Source organism: Centruroides vittatus, unplaced genomic scaffold, assembly GCF_030686945.1.
Source record: "Centruroides vittatus isolate TY-2023 unplaced genomic scaffold, ASM3068694v2 contig_694, whole genome shotgun sequence".
Taxonomy (NCBI): domain Eukaryota; kingdom Metazoa; phylum Arthropoda; class Arachnida; order Scorpiones; family Buthidae; genus Centruroides; species Centruroides vittatus.
The window spans coordinates 240,530-255,473 of record NW_027122438.1 but is presented as its reverse complement, the minus strand read 5'-3'; the positions used below and the strand labels follow the sequence as shown (position 1 = coordinate 255,473).

Below are 14,944 nucleotides of genomic sequence, written 5' to 3'. Positions count from 1 at the left end.
AATCAAAATAAGAGTAATTATGTACTGTATAATTAATACATCTATATATTATTAAATATTTTTTCAAATAATCTTTAATGAATTATATAAAGAATTATTTAAATATTATTTTTTTCATTTTGTTTTAATATAATAGAAAGATTATTATATTATTAAATTTTTTTTTTGCATTAAATAATTTAATTTTCAAACATTTTCAACGAAAGAAAAGATTATCAATAGTTTCAATATATATTGTAATCCGAATTAATATTGATTTTAAAATTTGTCCGATAATCATCATATAAATCAATTTTCTATTTTAAGACGAAAAACTGATATATAATGATCCAAGTAATTAGCAATACATAAACGTCCATCTTTAGTTAAAGTGATATCCGAAGGTCTCCTAATTGGAAAGGTGAAAATCACGTTACCTAAGAATTCTCCATTCCAGTCGAAAATCTAAAAATATATTTGCTTAAATAAATTTTATTGAATTGAAAACATTTATTTATTTATTATAAATACAACTAACTAGACAATTATTTCAAATACCAAACTATTTTACCTGTATGCGATCGTTTTTGCTGTCACCAATAAGCATGGTTCCTTTCGGATCTAAAGTAATGCCAGACGGTTCATTCATAGCACCATCGGTTATTCCATAAGAACCAAATTCTTTAATCAATTGACCGTCCATAGTTGTTTTATATATCTTGCTTAATCCTAAAGTTAAAACATTCGTTAGCAAAATTTCTAAGAATATTTTATAACACTTCCGTACCTAAATCAGATACGACGACTTCATTCGAATAGCATGCCAAAAATCGGCATTTTGATGCTGCTGATCTTTCTGCTAGTGGTTCGAACAAATTCAGATTTTCTACGCCGCCATCTTTATTAAAAACAAATAAACTGGGTGTCGATGTCTCGTTTAATGTTATTAATTTTTCATCTTCTGTTATTGCAAGTCCTATAAATTTAATGAGGATTGATATTTTACTCAAATCATTCGATTTGTTTTACTGTATATACTGTATATTCAAAGAAACAGCTAATGAATATATAAATAGTTAATATACATGTAATAGATATATTTGGGAGATGGTATCAGAAAATTGCCCCAAATCTATCATTCAATTTATGTTAGTTAAAATATATTTTGATACGAAAATTCGGAAAAATATAATAAACTGACTGAATACAAACGTCATTGAAACTTTTTTAAAACGGATATCTTACTTAAATCTAGCTTATTAGCATTATCATCAATTTCACGTCCTCTTTTCTATCCCAAAAATTAATATAGGAGTTATCCTATTTATTTAACAGCTAAATTCAAAAATTCAAATTTACCATAAGGCTTCTGAAGTATTCTTTCTCCAATACTTCTTATGAAAATGCCGTTTTGACTATATAAATGAAGTCCGTGATTATCTTTCACAACAAAATTATTGTCTTCAGTAATAACAACTGCTGAAGGTCTATACAGGTTTACTCCTGGAAAAGGAAATGAAAATTTTTTAAAATAAAAATAATTCTACAATGGAAAATGGCATCATTTAAATATATCTTATTTTAACAATATGGATGATTTTAAACCGGATTCCTATCGTTTATTAGCCGGTCGCAACCCCTGTGGGTCTGTCCAAATCCATAACAGCATTTTAAAAAAGCCCTTAGTTTTGCAGGTCCATCACGAAGCAGAAACTCTTTTTCCCCCGGGCCCAGAGAAAGCCTAAGGGCTCATAGTGATTCTTACTCGTACAAAATTAACGTTAATTTTACTAATAGAAAATAAAATATTTTAAAAGTTTTTCTAATTTATAAAGAAATGTTCTATGTATTTCATTTGTTCAAAAACAAAAGGCTACAGAAGGCCGCTCTACTCCTGGACCCATAGCTCTCGGTACCGCTTGTTTGTCGACATCGTCGAAGATTATTAACTAAAATATATAAAATTATCTAAAGTATCGAAAGAGATTAAACGGAAATCACAGCAGAAGTCAATAATTTTAATGAATCATAAAACAATCTAAATGAAAGCCCACTGTAGATATTTTGAATGACATCTTTTCACAATAATCTATGGCGTAAGAGGTTAATCGAGAGAAAGCTCGATCTGATCTGTGATTTGATTTTATTTAGTTTAATATTATCTTTATTATTACTGTAGATACAGATGACTTTTGGCTGTTACTTCAAAATCATCATCAGATACTTACGTGCGAAAGAAACTTATCAATGAAATTTTCAGTTAGATTTCACTTTTTGAAAATTTACATAGGCTAGCAACCAATATCAACATCCAATTTAATAAAAAGAATTGTGAAACGTCAAATATGATTTTTATTAATGAAAACATAATATTCCTTACCTTGTTTTCTTTGAGTAATTTTCTGTTTAGGTTTGCCAGACTCGTCTACGATCCACACCATATGATGGCCAGTGTCGCATATAATGAAATCATTACTGTGATTTACGGAAACTCCAATAGGAAAGTAAAGATCAACGCCATTTTGTTTCGTTATGGTAGATAAGAGATAAGCTGTAAGAGTAACACTGTCTTCTGGGGAAAAAAATAAAGATAATTCATCACAGAGGAAAGATGTTTTTCTTTAATTTTTTTAACAATTTTTTAAAGTATTTTATTCATATTTAAACTTATGTGTAAAATGTTCTCAAATCTGTAGTTTTTTTTGTATCTATACCAAAATCGCAAAATGACAGAAAAAATAAATTACTGAAGCATAGTTTCCAGCAGTCCCATAGCCAGGAATAAATCGCCATATTTTGGGGAAGGGACGAGTTTTTTAAAAATTATAAATAAATACCAATAATAAGTAAAATTTATATTAAGTCTGACCCCTCTCGCGAAATTATCCTCTACACCTATCCTCCTCTGACTTATAATCTTAAAAATGTAATAGCAACAATAACCACATATGGAAGTATTCCCGCCAAATATTTTGCTTTATCTCAGTCCATGAAGTCCTGAGATGAAGCAAAATACAGGCCCATACATTATTTTGTTATCCCTGTTTTTGCTGTTTTTGGAATTAGGGGACTTTAAAATGTCGAGGAATCCAAAGTCAAAATTTGACCCATTCAATACTTTCCGTCTGTTACTTTAACAGCCGGGAAAGTACCGAATTTGACGGCATATAAGACGCAAGAGAATTAAAAACCATTAGCAGGAAGGTTAAATGGTGAAGAGTGGGACACTACATACATATACAACTCACGATCTAATGCCTAGTCGATTAAGCTAGCAGCAACACGAACGTTTTGACAATATCGTGTAATATTATTCAGTGAGACAATTCATTGAATGAGTCCCTGTCATTGATACTCCCAACACATTCGTATCGCTATTCACATAATTCGAGATTAAGAGATTAAGCAGGCTTGATATTCCACCGTCTCGACAATCCGACTCATCGAGGTTTCAATCAAAGAAAGTAAAATGAAATGCAATTCGATACGACTGTATAAGTAATTTTAATTCACGGTAGTCTAATCCTTTAAATTTCCAAAAAATTATAAGTTTAAACATTGATCTATGGTAGTGATGTGCTTCCCGTTACTTCTGAGTAGTGGTGTAGATATCAGTACTTGTTTACTACCAAAACATATTCAAGTCCGTTACTTTGAAAAGTGGGTAGATAAGTATGAATAACACACGACTATTGCTAACATCTGTGACTCGTTGCTTGATTACATACTAGAACAGGGGTGACGAACCTGTGGCACGTAAGAGAAATCATCTGGCACGTAATGTATCATATGATTTCTGCCCTTTTCAATCATCCTTTCTGTTTATCATCTGATCATCCTTTTTTCAATCAGATTTTTTACATTTATTCGAATTAAAGCGTATTCGAATAAATGCGTAATTTCTTTACATATCGTTATTCGAAGTCTAAGACTTTGGCACGTATTAACATCTTTAAAGCTAAGTATGTTTACAATATGACACGCGAACTCGAAAAGGTTCGCCATCCCTGTACTAGAAGGTAACGAGTAAGTAATAAGTTCAGTGACTCCAATCCTCGTGTAATTGAGCGTTGTGGATTCATTACATGAGGATTAGGAGTACCTTCTAGTGTGTAATCAAGGAACGAGTCACAAATATTACGTATGAATATTCATTTGTTGGACGGTCATGTCCTCAAGTCCTTAATTTAACATTAGCTAATTTAACCCATTATTAAGGGGCACTTATACATATAATAAGTGAATGTGTTATTGAGAACAACTTAGGTTAAGATTTAAAAAAAAACCATTAAAAAGTTACTTAAGCGACGGTAATCATCATTTATTCGTTATTTTCTCTTTATTGTCTTCATTCTAAGAGTAACTAGTATGAAATAGTTTTGAAAAATCTTAGTTATTCGGGAAATATTTGTAACCCGAGACGTTCTTCCTTTTATAAAGGAAGAGCAAGGAAAATTCGGAGAGAGTTTCCCGTAAGATATTGTGGAATAAAAGAGTGTGTTAACTTAGTCTTTTCTGTATTAGAATTACTCATTCGCGACGAATACAGCACATCACTAGCATATGGCAAAATTGAATACAAAGTTTTCTTTAAAAGCAACCACTATGATATTTATTTAAAAAAAAATTCTAAATTAAAATCTTAATTATAGTATCAATAACATTCAATTCTTACCGTCGCCATCTTCTAATTCCGACTTCAAATTGTCTGTTTTATTGATATCATTACGGCAGTTTTCTATATAATCATGATTTTTATCTTCAATACGTTCCTCTCCATTTGTATCAATACGTACTTTGTCAATGCGATAGACTGGATTAAGTGTGGATGTTTTCGTATCTAGCTGATGTTTTTCTTCATCTTGGAATGTTTTATTATATTTATTAAATAGTTTTCCGTCTTTGAATGGTTGTTTTCCTTCACTTGAAGATGATAACGTTTTGGGAGTAGACGTTTTACATCGATTACTTCGCATGCTCGGTTCGATCTTGACTATAAGAGGACTATTTTTGATTGGACGACCATAGAGTGTTATTTCGATATAGTATTTAGAAAAGTTATCCAAAACAAAGAGAAATGTGTAAGAACCGTCTTCTTTATCTAAAATCTTAGGTAATATTTTTATCCCATTCTCGTTCTCTGCATAGCCGGCTAATGAGCGCAAGGTCATAAAGTACCACGATTTCTTGCTTCTAACTGTAACTTCAAAATCCGTTCCGATTTCATATTTATTTTGCTCATCAATCTCAAGAGTTAAGTCTGTTGGTTTGAGTGGAAAACTTTCAATATAACCTAAACAATATTTGGCATCCGATATATCTGTTATGAAGTCAAATGAGATATGAGATAAAAGTTGATCATGAAATGAATCTATTTCTTCAATTTCAGAGATATCCCGTATCGATTCGGGGATATTCATACAATTATCTGTTAGAAGCAATCTTGTATCTCTAACTTTCTTCTCCATTTCTTCTAATGATTTCAATTTTAGTTCTAAAATTTCATCCCCATCCTTAAATATTTCTTTTCTGATCTTTTCCAACAATTCTTCCACACGATGCTTGACGTAATGATGCTTTTGTTCTATTATCATTTTAGTACTTCGAATTTCTTGCAGTTTCTTCTGGACATCCTCCGGATATTGCTTTATAAAAGATTCTTCTAGTCTATTCAAAGTGGAAGCCATTGAGTTAGTACTGAAATTTAATAAATTAATTTTAAAACTTAAAATTTTAAATAGTTTAAAGAAACATGTTGAATATAATTCGATATATTATGATAAAACTGCATGGAAAAACATTTAACTTTATGCAATTTATCAAACTGTATAAATTACCATGAAATTAATCAACCAAAATACCTAGTTTCGTTTCCCTCAGTCTAAGTCAAAATATAATGGAAATAAGCCGAACAATAATGTGGGATTTCAAACAAAAATACTTTATGTTGAATAAATAGTTGAATAGTTGATTATTTATTCAACTTTATTCAACTTATATTCTGTATTTTCTGTTAAAAAATGAAACAAATTATAAATTATGAGTTTCAATACATTCAAAACAAACGCACCAAAGCACCATGGAATGGTTACTTTTATTCTGCGAAATTCTGATTTTCGTTTTACTCTACAATAAAAGTTATTGAAACGCTCATTTAATTGGAATTTTATTTTAATAGTTTTTGAATGGCGAGTTCATTTGATTGACAGCATACATTTCTATTCAAAATCTGAAGACATTTTTTTCAAAACTAGCTCATTGTAAAACTGAATAGATAATAGCGAGGTTGCAGCCGAAGTTTGTCAACGCGAAAACGTGAACGTCCGACGTACACGTTTTCGCGTTGAAAACTTCGGCCGCAACCTCGCTAATGTCAAATTGAATTAAAACACACATTTCTAGACGAATCGAACAAGACTTATATTTACTAATAGCAAAACGTATGCCAACATAAATGTTTGTAGTTAATATATAGGATACATATACACTACTGTATTATTGAATAACTGAACCGCATTTATTACTATGATAAATAATGTTAGAATTTCGGAGATTAAAATTATACTTGTAATGAATTAAATAGTTATACACTATATAAAAGTTTTAATGCTTTAATAATTATTTAAAATAAACGAACAACAAAATATAAAAATCTAAAATTAACAATAAAAATATCTATATATACTGTAAACATTATTCTGAAGAAAAAATGAAGCATGTTAGCAATAGGGGAGTGATTTCGCCTATCGTCATTCAGCCTTAATTGATGACGGTACATTACAGGTTAACGGCGATTAACGTTTACTATCGTTAGACTAATGAATAATACTAAGTAGTGGATCACATTATTGCTATAGTATTTCCTAAAATAAGAGAGTTTTGTTAAACTCATCGCTGCTGTACCGCTGCGTGAGGTGCTTTATGATTGTTAACAACTGCTTCGCTAGTATTTTTCACTCTGTGATTTAAAACTCAACATGGAAGTCGAACTTGCTTCTATTATTGTAACATTTTTCATCTTTTTAACGTTGTTTTGAAAATATACTTCGTCAACGAAATCTGTGGTTTAGGAAAGAATAAGGCGTCCAACAGATGACATGGTGTTCTTTGGAGAATCTAGTCGAGAATAGAAAGTGACTAAAAATAATGAATTATGCTAGTGAAGTGGTACCACGGTACAATGATGTGAATTTTGTCATTTATTCTTATTCGATTGTCTTCCCATCTGTGTTATAACTCTGATGGACTTTGTTTCGGAATAATATATATATATCCTTGTTATATTTACTTTTTGAGCTGATTTTTACGCATATTTTTTAAGTTACTTTGAATTAGTAATTTTCATATAGACTACAATTTTCAAATGCGTATCGTTAGCAATGGAGGCTGCCATTTCAATGACGTGGAAGTTAAGAGGGGGAAATCATGCGCTTACTTGTTCTTTTAATTTTTCTTAATTCAGCAACTGTTACATTCTTTAAATCCAGGTATTTATAAGCAGAATCCAAACTTCCGCTCAGTTTCCACTATTTTACGCACTACCGGAAGTTAAGTATACATCAAGCTGACACTAGCGAGGTTGAGGCCGAAGTTTTAAACGCGAAAACGTGTACGTCGGACGTTCAGCGCCACGTTTCTAGTAGTTTGACAATGATTTTAGAAAGTCAGTGGAATCATGCTCGACATTCCAAACGCCATTGTCAATCTTCTTGGCTTACAGAAAAGCGACGCTGAACTTCCGACGTACACGTTTTCGCGTTTAAAACTTCGGCCTCAACCTCGCTAATGACGTTCATCCCAACTGGACGTCATTGTCATTAACTGCTCAGAGTTTGCACGTGGCAGTCGTCCAATACAATTTAACCTACATGTTGTCGTCCCTCCGGTTATATAGGCTCTCTAGGTAAATGAAAACATTTTCATGTAGCTAGAGAGGACCCTAAGGGTACAATTGCAGATGTGAATGACATTGTTGGGATCTTAATAGAGCTGTAGTAGAGCATGCCAATAGGAGCAAAAAAGTCAAAGGAACCACACTTTTAAAAGTGACCCTTTGCGAGATATAGCCCCCGAAATCAGCCGCACGCGATGGCGAGTCACACCGTGCTCTGCTAAGACTATCGCGTTTAACCATTTAGCCAGCCCACGCGACTATGCCTGCTTCGAGTAGCCCATTTGACTGTTCGTGGAGTACTTGATGTTATATAGTTTTAGAGGTGTGGGAGCTCGACCCCACCCGGGCGCTGAGGTGCGAGCAATAGCGAGCAAAGAAGCACACTACTACAAGCGGAGCGTCGGTCGCCTGCCTTGATGACGCCGATAGACAGTAGTGCTGGTAAATAGGAAAAACTGTTTTCGATCAGTAGAAGTTAATGCATTTATTTGATATACGTACTGATCGCCCACGCCTATAATATGGCTCGCTTGTAAGCATGACGTCACAAGCAAGCATTTGGAAGCAAAGGGTTGGGTGTCGGATTTTTCTTTATTCTTTGCCGATAAATACCGTTAGAATGTCTGATCATCCTGCTGTACTGTCTGTTAAACAAGCGATAGGCTTAGCGGAGCACGCAGCGTGATTCACCATAGCGCCTGAAAGTAGGCTTTCGGCTGACTTCGGAGGGTATATCTCGCGATGGGTCACATTTAGAGGTATGGTTCTTTGACTTTTTCGCTCCTATGGACATGCTCTACATCTCTGTTAAAGCCCCAACAGCGTCATTCACATCTGCAATCTTACCGTCACATATTAAATTCAATCGAGAATCAATTTCAAATAGAATGAGAATTATAGTTATATTTACTTACATTCTTGTCTTCTTTATTTCGATTTATAAGTTATGAAAGCTTATTTTGTCAAAACTCAACAGCTGTCTCAATAGGTCTTAACTTAGTTACTAATTTGCATAATCAGGCGATTTATAGTCGTGATAAATGGATCTTACATTCCACAAAATATCAAAATTATAACAAATAAGTGATTATAATAAATAATTAATTACTTGTAAATTCAATAACGATAAAGTGATACTGTAAATAATTTATAAATTTGTAAAATTCTAAGTAAAATTAGTATGACGTCATTGGTGTATACAAAAGAGGATGTGCGTAAAAGGTTATCTCAGCCAGGAATGTCTAAATTACAGATTTTATTACAGAGAAAAAGAACTTAAGATTAAAAACATTGCACCAAGTAAAAAATTATGACAATTTAGATGACAGTTAAACTTTTTTCTTAGGAGTTTTTCTTTGACAAAGATAAACTTGGCTTTTCGAAGCGACCCCACAAGACTTTTACCCGTATTATTTTTTACTACATTTCGCTTCCAAGCGCCAAACTTATTTTTACCAAAGAAAAATTCTCAAGAATAAACATTTGACTGTAATCTAAATTTCCGTAACTTTTTACTTGGTGCAATGCTTTTCCATCTCGGATGTTTTTGTTTGGATTTCAACTGGTTTTTGCTTAATGATCGTGTTACTACATCAAGACTTAAGACGTACAGTACAGTATAGTTCGGTCAGCATCGGCGACGACCGCCGTTTAGTAAAATCTTTATAAAAAGTTTTAATTCGCATAAATTGGAACGTTTGTTATTCTGAATAATATTTTTGAATAAAACTCTTTCGTTTCAATGCAATTTTATCTTTACAAGCATAAAATTAAGCAATAAAAGTAAATAGTTTACCTATCGACCCGGAAGTTTCGACAGCATCTCACTGATAACGATAAACAGGAGAAAGGTTTAAAAATTTGAGCTTTGGGGTTGTCTATATATGATGTTCACACAGGGAGGGAGGGGTTACGACAAGTCGGACAAGGAGAGGGGGGTTGAGCTTCAATGGACATCCGTTTATTTCGTTTAATTTTTTAGTTTATGCATTTTATTATATTTATTTAAAAATTTCTTGCATGTTTTGTTTCTACTTATGGTATCTATCATTCGTAAAGTGATAAAGGTTTTAAGGGGGGTCAAGTTTTGTTGGAAGTCCGAAGAGGAGAGGAGGTTACACAGAAACTTTGACAAACTGGGAAAAGAGAGGGAGAGGGAGTAAAAATTTCAAGAAAAATGCGGGCATAATTTATGGACAGCCCCTTTATAGACCCAGTAGCTTTTTCACTAAGAGTGTCTGCAGTACCGGATGAAGAAAAAGAGAGAATACAGCTTGTCTGGCAATCTTTACACTTTTCGATGGTTTATATTTCGGCAACCGCTTTATAGAAAAATCTGAAATTTTGCATAGCGCCTAAGAAAACAATTATTGTATCTTTCGAACGAGATATTCAGAATTACTTTCGACGTTTCGGAGGACGGAGATATCAACCCCCGAAAATCGGCAACTCTAACTCCTGTATGTATAATCAGTTAATGTTAAATCAGTTAACATTTTACTTTTGCACATAAGTACAATAATAATAAATGAGGACGTTGTACAGATTGCACCCTATGGAATTTCGGGATTTTTAGTATATATTTGAACTCAGGGGACCGAGACGAGTTCTACCCTACTTTTGGACCGGAGACGAAAAATAAAAGTTATCATATTTACGATTTCTTGCCTTTCGCAATGCATTCTACGCCATTTTAGAGTTTTCCACTGGGTGGCGCTGCTTGTAGTTCAGTATACGTTTCCTTTTTTTTCTTTTGTACAAGAACTACCGTGAATTAATAACTAGTGACGTTAAACACTGGGCGGCTCCCCTCCAGGAGGAGTCTGTCGGAAGCACGAACAGTCGAACGCTATTTAGTCCCGAAATTCCATAGGGTGCAATCTATACAACAGCTTAAAGTTTTTTTGACCCATACTACCTCCTGACCCACTCTGTATTTAAACCATCGCGCATAATTCCTAATCTGCTGTATATTTAATGGAAAGGAAGTGAGTGAAAAAAATAAAAAGTAATCTGCTGCTTTATCTATTAACGTCAAACGATTGCCGGATTATATCGGGCTATATATTACTACTACTATTATTACCGTATTTTACGGACTATAAGACGCACTTTTTTCTTCGAAAAATTGCATCCAAAATTCAGGTGCGTCTTATAGTCCGTAAAATACGGTAATTAAATGCTAAGTAATTTGGCGCTAGAGGCAGGGCTTAGGCGCCACCTCTTGCCAAATTTAATCATTAATATAATATAATAATTTAAATTATACGTTATTTTCTATTAAATTTGAAATTTTGATGTTTAGTTATTTCACTATTATTGTTGAAAATAAATAAACATACATAGAATAATATGTGCATAAACTGTATATGATTTTTCTTACATCATGTTTAAAAAATTCATCTTTCAATTTCATAAATTCAATTAATATTTGTTACTCGTCACGTAACGGTTTCTGATATTAGAAAAATTATTCATTACATTATTAAACTTACATAATCATTAACAAATACTTTAAGTTATTATTGAAATGGATTGAAAGTTTTCTTTAAATCATCGCTTTCTCCAAAAGTGTTCCAAACCGTTATCCGTGTCCTCATTAAGCCTCATTATAAAAAATTGAGACGTTCGATTACAATTTTGCAAAGACATTTCATGAAATAAAAATTTCAAATCTCTAATTTCATACACATTATTTTCTTAATGTTTGCTAAATTCAATAAATAGAACTTAATAAATAAAAACTAATAAAGAATAAATAATTTAATTGCATTCTAATCTGTACTAAGATTTAAAAGAAGTTTAATTTTCAAATATACTAACTTTGTAGGCTCGGGTAAAGATCTCGAAGAAAAATTCATCGTTGAAAGAATTAAAAACTCGTAAAGTAAATGGATTTACTAGTGCCGACGGTTTTAAAGTCGAACAGAATAATCCCGTTTTAAAATTTCCAATTAGTTGAAAAAACTTATGTTAGGTGGCATTTTCCGATTTATTTTAAAAATAAAAATATTAGTTAATTTAATACAAATTTTTGTTTGAAATTTTTATTATTATATTATTAATAATAATAATATTTATTTTATTTAAAAAATTATTATTATTATTATTATTATTATTACTTTCATTGCACTTGTGAATAGAGAAACAAACATATATACAGAACTCCAATTTGGTACTTATGGGTTAAGAGGACGCCAGTCGGAAATTGCGATCTTTCCGAATAACGGAAATTATTATTTTTCAATTTAAAACAATTGTTAAATCAAACAACAAATTAATGATTTACAAATGCTTAGTTTTAATATTTAACAAATTTCAAAAACTGCTTACTTCTTCCGATTACAGATAACGGTTAATGTTACCTACGGTGCCAAAATTGCTGGAATCAGAAACGAGCCGCCAACAGAAGAAATAGTGGGGACGCACGTTCTAACTTAACCTAACCTAACCCATTCTAATAAACTATCAAAATTATTATCAACCAAATTATTAGAATAGGTTAGGTTAGGTTCAGGGACAGATTAACCAATAGACAAATTAGACAAATGTCTAGGGCCCGTAATTCGGAGGGGCCCGGCTGCAGTGCAGAATCTTTCTCTGTTTTAAAACGAGTTAAAAATTATTTAAGAAATTCGATAGAACAGGAAAGGCTGTCTTTAACAATGCTTACTAAAGAAAGAGACACACTCAAACGGCTAGATTGATCAATTTTCTCAAATGAAAATCCAAAAACGAAAAATTTAAATATTTTAAAGGCTGATTAATGGATAAAATTATAGTATATATACATTTTTCGTTGTACCAGAAACTCTTTTGCTGTACAATTATTATTGTATTAGTGTTTGTATTCTCTATTATTAATAAAAATTTTAAGTGACATTATTTAAGATTTGTTTAGAAGTAACTTATTTAAATGGGGCCCCAATTTAAATTTTGTCTAGGGCCCGCTAGAGCAGCGGTTCCGAACCAGTGGTCCGCAAGAGCTAAAATATGGTCCGCGAAAGATTTAAAACTTTTATTCATTTTAAATTATTATTCCCACGTTGATACAAACTGAATTTAATTTTTACTAAAAATGTTATGTTTTCTATTGTAATAGTACTGTTAAAGCATGTTACTCGAGTTTAACGATTACTTATGTTAACAGTTTTGATTAAAGTTCCTTTTTAGATTGACACGGTTTATTTTTCTTAAATCTTGTGGTCCCTGCTAACAACAATGAAATCAAAGTGGTTCCTGGTCAAAGAAAGGTTGGGAACCGCTGCGCTAGAGGCTTAATCCGGCGCTGGTTAGGTTAGGTTAGAACGTGCGTCCCCACTGTTTCTTCTGTTTGCTGGAATCAGAGACGTGATATCAATAATCATCCTTCTTAATGTTTTTTTCATTTTTACAACTTAAACAGTAATTTTTGTTCTTTTTAGAGTTAAATTTACTATTCTATTGTTATTTAGATAATTAATTAGTAAAAATTAATAATAAATAATTAGTAAAAATTTTTTTACCATCCGACGAAAATTTAGAAAACTTTAATATCGCAATAATTCGTCACCAGGGGAAGTAGAGGCATCATCTACATTTGACAGCGCTAATTACGGCCACACCTTCCAATATAAACCCGCGAACAAGAACAAGAACAAGAACAGCGCTAATTACAAGTGGATATAAGACTCGAAATTCTCGAATGGAGACGGATGGAAATACTAAGACGTCGTAAGGTTACCACTATTTCAATTTTAGAAAATTTAATTGGACTCTTTGTTTTTTAAGGAACTTTTTTAACTGGACGGCTAAGTAGCCTCAAAATAAAGGTCTGGTCGTCAACAGTTTATTCTAGAACAAGAAAGGAAATGGTGATTGTCTAAAGAATTTTTAGAAACGACTGTGTCTTCTAATTTATATAGATAATTTCATTCAAAAACGCGATTTTGATCGCAATTTCCGACTGGCGCCCTCTTAACCCATAAGTACCTCGAATTAGGCCGGATGGCCGAGCGGTCAAGGTGGCAGCCTACCGCTCTGGGGGACCCGGGTTCGAATCTCGACGGGTCGAAAAATCCCCAGGAATTTTTCGGGGGTAGTCCGTCTGGATATGTCGGACCCCTCCCTCACCACCCGGTCGCCCCATTGTGGGCCTGGCCGAACCCATAATGGGCTTGCAAAAAGAGGCCCTCTTAGTGCCCACAAGGCTGAAAGAGTTAAAAAAAGAAAAAAAAATACCTCGAATTTTTTCATCTCTGTCTGAGGCAATAATAAAGAAATTCATTTAGTCTATTGATATTGATTCCACTGGGGAAAGTTGGATCGACCCAACGTTAGGAAACAGTCACATCACTCCTAGAGTTGACCACTGTTACACCACATATATATTGCCAGTGACCATAGTTATATCTTCACTCAACTAAACACTACTGGTAATACTAATAATCATAGTTTTCACTATACTCGCACTAATTGGCATTTATTCTGCGACACTTTATCATTTGGGCTGGTATCCCTCACCACTCAGGACACCTTAGACCATATTGTCATCAGGCTTACAAACATAATCACTAACTCATACATTATTTATTGCCTCCGAGCTCAAACATTGTAAACACAAAAAAGTTCCTCGGTGGACCACCGAACTAGAAAACAAGAAAAAAGTAGTTACGAGATTAAGGAGGCAATTTAGGAATGAACAGGACCCGGATATCAAAGTCACACTTAGAGATCAGTACAGGCATGAACACAACACTTATAAAATCCTTATAAATAAAACAAGGACAAACACTTGGAAGGATTTCTGCGGTCGTGGATTGACCAGAGATTACGATCGCAAGTGTACCAACACTTGCGGTCGTAATCCCTGGTCAGAACCGTACTAGTTAGCTTATAAGGAAAAAGCCAGCTCCAAACCTCCTCCACTATCAAATAAGCTTAATAATCAGCACACAGTTAAGTTATAAATCTGCTCGCGATTCACATAATGAAGTGAGGGCGGTCAAATATCTAGTAGACAGGCGGCTAACAGCCCATAACCAGTCCTGGATAGAATCGTTGGAAGCGTTATACGATATTTTGGTGTATAGC

At 33.0% G+C, this 14,944-nt stretch overlaps 2 protein-coding genes across 2 annotated transcripts; both read right to left on the bottom strand.

Moving 5' to 3' along the window:
* Nucleotides 1-277: 277 nt before the first annotated feature.
* Nucleotides 278-2,547, bottom strand: LOC136980325 (tripartite motif-containing protein 3-like). The gene is made up of 5 exons (XM_067276417.1): nucleotides 2,360-2,547; nucleotides 1,339-1,482; nucleotides 767-955; nucleotides 551-708; nucleotides 278-444 (listed from the first exon to the last, which is right to left on the bottom strand). The coding sequence occupies exons 1-5, from the start codon at nucleotides 2,418-2,420 to the stop codon at nucleotides 289-291; spliced, it is 708 nt and encodes a 235-aa protein (XP_067132518.1). The 5' UTR covers nucleotides 2,421-2,547; the 3' UTR covers nucleotides 278-288.
* A 2,096-nt stretch (nucleotides 2,548-4,643) lies between these two features.
* Nucleotides 4,644-11,808, bottom strand: LOC136980372 (uncharacterized). Its single transcript, XM_067276473.1, has 2 exons — nucleotides 11,696-11,808; nucleotides 4,644-5,676 (listed from the first exon to the last, which is right to left on the bottom strand). Exons 1-2 carry the CDS (start codon nucleotides 11,731-11,733, stop codon nucleotides 4,644-4,646), a joined length of 1,071 nt encoding a protein of 356 aa, XP_067132574.1. The 5' UTR covers nucleotides 11,734-11,808.
* Between the last annotated feature and the right edge of the window lie 3,136 nt (nucleotides 11,809-14,944).